This window comes from Antrostomus carolinensis, unplaced genomic scaffold, assembly GCF_000700745.2.
Source record: "Antrostomus carolinensis isolate BGI_N321 unplaced genomic scaffold, ASM70074v2 scaffold9544, whole genome shotgun sequence".
NCBI classification, from domain to species: Eukaryota; Metazoa; Chordata; class Aves; order Caprimulgiformes; family Caprimulgidae; genus Antrostomus; species Antrostomus carolinensis.
The window spans coordinates 56,491-62,559 of NW_010311453.1; the positions used below are offsets into that span (position 1 = coordinate 56,491).

The following is a 6,069-nucleotide window of genomic DNA, read 5'->3' on the forward strand; positions in this document are numbered from 1 at the left end:
AGAAAGAGGAAGGAGTCAATTAAATCTTAAGCTTTTTCCATGGCTTAAATAAATAAGACTTTGAAACCTGTGGAACAGTGAGCCTAATTTAAGCCAGACATGGAAGTCCTTACAATTTTAAGTATGTTATTTTGGGGAGTTTAAAAAAAAATATTTCCAAGCCTTCAATTCAATGGTGGATCATTCTGGTGAAGAACTGACTTATACTTAAAAGTTGCTAAGATACTGAGCACAAAGTTGGGCACCCTAATGATGAATCAGGGCCATTAGCTTTATTCTTGAAAGAAGCTATATTGAGAGGATTTGTAAACTTCCTGACTATTGTAGAATTATATTGATAAGCAAGTCTGTTAGAAGTTCCCTGAGATGAAAGATATCAGGAAAGTTAGCACACACTACAAAGTTTTGATCTAGAGAATTTCTTGAGAGCACAGTAATGACAGTTGAGTTTAAAATATTAAAGAAATGTGAAAAATATAACAACTCAAAATTAGATTTACTGTATGACTCAATACAAGGAGAAGAACAAGAGGTGAAGATCTCTTTTTGGAAAAGTCACAGAGGCAGAATAGCCAGTTTTCAGATTCAGGCAGTAAAGAGTTTAGAAATGGTTCACTGGCTATCTTAGATTTTACTGATTTATTTCATTATTAACTGTCCAAGTTGGCCTTCTAGCTTTAGGTATTTTATATGCAAAATACCTAGATTCTGCTACCACTTCCCAAAAGGAGATCTGATTTCTGGGACATGGTCCACCCAGTTCACTGGGGGATCAGAGTGTGAGTGTGGAAGTCATACCTGTTTGGAGCTGTGTGTGATTACAAATAATTTTCCATATCTTATGGGAAACAGGTCACCAGAGCAGCAAAGCCACAGGGGAGGAAAGTCTGCTCTGTTTCTTATGCAGTACCCAACCACCTAAATTTTTATCATTTTGGTATTTGAGCTAATGGTTCAAATCTGTAAGTCTCTGGGGATGCAAACTGGTTGGTTTTCAAGTTGTTCACCTGAGGCCTAAATAATTTCTTGCAGGATTAGAGAAGGTGCCTTTCGTGTGCTCTCAACACTCTTGAAAGTCACAGCACTTGCTTAGCTTTCTAGGTTGAGATTTGGGTGATATACCCATTGCTCCAGCTAAGGGATTATTGCTAGTTCAGGTATTAATTACCTGAGGTCTTTCCATGCCTATCAAACTAGAAAATTCAAAGTCATACTCAGCCACATGCCTGTGCTATTCTGGCAAACAGGTATAGTGTAGCTATATACAGGCAAGTAAGCACTTCAGGACCACTTGATGGTTTCAAGAACAATGTAACTTTAAGAATAATCAGAAGGATGGCATAATTTTGCAATATAATACATTTTCATTTGTTCTGTTTCCTTTTTGGTTTGATGATTATTTTGATGTTCTCTGAAACAGCACACGGCGTTCTTGACTCATCTTTTTTGGAAGGAATGCAGACAAGTGCCCTATCCCATGCTACAGGGAACAGCTGACTAGTGACTAGTAATGTAGATTGATAATTTTGCTTATTACAGGAATAGAGGTATTACAAGCTTTGCAAGATTACATGGCAGATATTTCTAGAACTGCAGCCTAATATTTCTACAGATGCAGCATGCTGTGCTGTTCTATGTGCAGTACAGCTTAAAATCATTATCTTAACAGTTTGGATTTTTCGGGGTTTTTTGTGCCATAACTATTTTTACAGAATAATAAAACATCTGAAAATCTAGTGTTTGGGAAATCTTGCTTTGGAATTTCTCCTCCCTTTCAATGTAATGCAAAAATTAAATCTTTTACTTGGGCTGGATAGAAAAAAATCCCAACATTTTTCTGTCTAGCCGAACTTTTAAATTAATTGACTTCCTGTTAATGCTGGAGCAGCTGATTTTAATTTATCATGAATGTTAATGAAAAACACTTCAGAAAATATATTGCATCCAGATTTCATTATTTAGTCCTACAGTTGTGAGCACCAAAGGTATTTGTATGTTCACTGAACTAAGAAACAGACGATGGGAACAAGCGGTATATATGCGCCCAAGCTCAGCTAGTTACAGCAGAGCAGCTGAGGAACTGTGCATATCTCATATGCACAGGAAACATCTTGAGAAGGAGAGTCTCACCAAAAATGTATCAGATTGTATTGTAGAAGTGTTGCAGCTGTGATGCTGTACAGATGTAAGAGACCTGGTTAAGGTGTTCAGAGAGAATTTAATCTTTGTTGTTGTTGTTTTCAGCTTCTCTAGCTGGATATTAAAAGTTGTTTTCTCTCCCCCCAAGGTTTTCCTCAAAGGATGTTTGAGAAAATCATAATCTGTTTACAGATATTTTTTTTTTCCAAGAGGAAGAGTCTTTCAACTTGCAAATAATGTGCTAGAAACAGACTTCCTCCTTTCTTTTTTTGGCTTTTTATATTTTGGGTGGAGGCAATTTACAAAGCTGCATGGTTCCTGAACAGCCAATGAAAAAAATAATTCCACAGATTATTTGAAATCCAACTAGACATTAATTAGTTACATAATTTCACCTAGCCTTTGTTAACTTATATATTTCTAAGTCTGTACTATGTATGTGGGCTCATATTTATTTCCGCATGTGGCTTTACTTCTGCTTCTGTCCAGTAACACAAGTGCTGAAATAAAAAAAAAAAAAAAAAGAGACACTGTTGCCTGGTATTTCTGACCTAAACAGACAGAGTGAGTCCTGGGAATCATCTAAAAGATTTGCTTATTTTATTTTCAGTTAGTAAAACACTGAAACTCTTATAAAGACCAAACTTAATTATGGATTCCTTTGTTAACTATTCCTCCAGTGCTCAGATGCACTCAGGGACAGATAAATACTTGTATGGAGTAAAACAAAAAAGATACAATTTTAGCTACAATTTTGTTTTATTTCAATCACAAATTTATACTGTCAGAAGACGTAGCATAGGAGATTATAATAGGGAAAACTATATTTATTATAATAACCTATTTGTTAATCAAAGTAGTCCTTCTTTTTGTTAAGTACGCACAGAGTTTCAGCTGTATGAACTTTTTGTTTCAGCTACATCTTAGGAAAGTCACCATTCATGATGTATGGCATAAATTACACCAAACTGTTTTTTCTCCTTAATTTAATTGATGGCAATAATTTTAAGACACTGTACATTCCTAAGGACAAATGAGACATAACTTTTTTTCATGTAAAGATGGTCAGAATATGAAGAGATATGCCCACACTGATTCTGACTATTCATCCATCTGTAATTGAATGTGTAAGGACAATTAATAATTTTGAACACATTTTCTTTGTGAGGTGGTAAAGGCTTAAAACTGAAGATTTCCAGAGCTAGCTCAACCAATTGCAAATGAAATAGATGCAAAGTACTTTCAGCTAATAATTTTCATTAGATTTCCTGAATGATATTATCGAGTCCTCTATCAAATGCAGCAAGGCTTGTAACTGGAAGGTCATTACTCATTTACACAAGACATCTGTTTTTTACAGGTATTTCTAGTGAGGAAGATCAAAGGATCTGATGCGGGTCAGCTTTATGCCATGAAGGTACTTAAGAAGGCAACTCTGAAAGGTAAGGATTGGGACAGTGACTGCAGTCTCTATTTCTGTGCTGTTTTGTCATTTACTTCTCTTTCTATTTTTTGCATTACTGCTGCCTTAGGGTACATAAGAGTGCACAAATACGTCTCTGCCACCCTCCAAAATTCTGCCTTGCTGTAGTGAATGTTCTGAAAAAACATACACTAAAAGTGTTACCTATACAGTGTGGGAGCAGGAAAACAGGTCTTTGGAGTTTTCCAGCTGCATGCTTTCTTTACTTTCTCTGTGTTCTTTATAGGACTTCTATTAGGCATATATTAATTTGTATCGCAGTGGCAGTATCTTTCTGTTGCTGAAGTAAACTGAAGTATTTTAAAGTAAGGATATTGCTGAAGTAAAAAATGGCTCCTACTGGGCAGAAAGGTCTTCCAGCTGGTGCTTCTCACTAAATTCCTGAAAATTCATGGGAGCATATTTTCAAGTATGAGGAGCCATTCTGAGGTTGTTGAGATCATGCTGTTTCCTAGCTCATGACCAGTCAGTACATGATCTGTAGTAGGCTGAGGCCAAATGTTGGATGTTTAAATCTGGTCATCCCCTTCTGGGGCCACTGACTGCTACAGCCTCACTCAGACCAGAAAGAAATTTCTAGTAAAGCACAGAACTGAAAAGCAAACAGAGTAAGTTTGTTCTCAGATAAAGTCCTTACTGTTTGTTCCTCCACAGAGTTAGGAAGATCCAGTCATCTTCTTGTTTCCCTGACCTAGCACTGCATTCTGTTTTTTCCCCTCAAAGGCCTGATACTTTTTGCAGATAAGGTGAACAGCATTCATTTTGCCCAGAGCAGCTCTTTTGCTTTCTTGGACAATGTGGTTTGCCCAATACAGTATAGTGCCTAAATTTCTGTCCTCATATGAAGAGAGATCATTTTGGGACAGTTCTAATGACTTAAAAATCCGAATTGCTTTAGCATGCCTCAATTTTGGGAACCACAAGAAGACCGAAGCTATCAGTAATTGCAAGGCAGAGTTACAGCAGGTGGTGGCAGGCAGACACAGCACCTCTTCTGAGCACTAGTCAAAATGGGGAAGTGGCAAACCAGGTATTTACACAGTTCTTTCTCCTAAGAAAGCCTTTTCATAGAAACATTAGTTTGAAGCAATGCTAGCATGCTGATCTTTTTGTTTGGAAAGTAGACAAGCAAGTTTGTTCTGGCAGGACAGCATTGTATAAATAACCACTTAAATAGTACTGGGTGTAATATACATAAAAAGTAAAAGGTCAAGCCTGTGTACACAGTACATATAATAGAATGATTTTCTGACATCTCAACCAAGAGCAGGACCATGAAGTGCCCAAACTGAACTGAACTCAAGTGTCGGAACCTTCCCTACCGGGGAAAGCCATCTCCTGCCAGGCACGGTGTCTGAGGAGGGACTGTGCGACCCCTCTGATTTCAACAAGTACCAGAGACTTATTTCTGTTTCTTTTGACAATGCAGAACTTCCACCCAAGGTGAAAATGGAGTGTCCCCTCTTTTTCTGTATAACTCTAAGGTGTGTTGAGCAGAAAGAGCTTTGGATAGGGGGAGTGTTTCTTCTGCATCCTCAAACATACAATTGTTACTTAATATTTGATAGCTAAACCTGTAATGTTAGATTCTACTGGGGAAAAAAAAAATCATTATGGCAGTATTTTAGGAAATCTTAAAATTTAGGTGGTCATTTTAAACTACCCAGTCTTCCATCAAATTTCTGTTCCGTCAAGAACAGACACCCCTGTGTTTACAGTTCCTTGGTTCATTATAGCACAGAACCACTGCTTCTTTCTTGTTTTGGCAGTTACAGCAGGCTATTTATTGTTGTCTCAAGTGTGGGTCACTAGATCCAAAAGTCGAGGCTGCTTTGGGAGAAGCAGCAACAATGAGGATTGCTGTCAGTGTGCTTCCATGTAACTTTTGGTACAGAGATAATATTTCTGACAGCATAATTCCATCTTTTAAGTGAGAGTGCTGAATTGTTGCTGCCTAACCACATTCAAAAAGGCTGAAAGTCACTCCATGGTGAAGAATTTATTACCATGTCAAACAATAGGAGCAATGTCATAAGTACTTGTTAGCACTGCATTCAGTATTTATTGACAAAAGGCGTGCTATGAGACAAATTTCTGAATTAATTTGCTTCCTAACCCATACTGCACAGTACAGTATGGAGCAGGAAAATTGAAGGTCTTGGTTCCAGTGCCATTGACATGGCCACGCAGCCCTAAATATCATAGCAGTTATTTTCTTTAATGAAACAAATTTGTAAAATTCATAAAATGGAGAAATGAGAATGAAAAGAGGAGTGTGTAGCAAAACTGTTTGTTGTTTGTTGTTTTTTTTTTTCTTTTCTGGATTAGTCTGAAGAATTAAAACACAGATAAATAAGAATGTGAGGAAGTTAAATGCCTTCAGGAGTGATGAGTTAAAAGTAGATTTGTACCTTGCTCTGGAGAACAAACACAGTGGGTCCTGCTGA

At 37.2% G+C, this 6,069-nt stretch overlaps 1 protein-coding gene across 1 annotated transcript in view; it reads left to right on the top strand.

Moving 5' to 3' along the window:
• The window catches only part of LOC114818515 (ribosomal protein S6 kinase alpha-2-like), a gene marked incomplete at both ends in the record, with an annotated part of 41,350 nt that overhangs the window by 779 nt on the left and 34,502 nt on the right, over nt 1-6,069 (top strand). Inside the window, one exon of the mRNA XM_029084686.1 lies at nt 3,500-3,581. Coding sequence (XP_028940519.1) covers nt 3,500-3,581 — 82 coding nt within the window. The remainder of the gene's footprint in view (nt 1-3,499; nt 3,582-6,069) is intronic.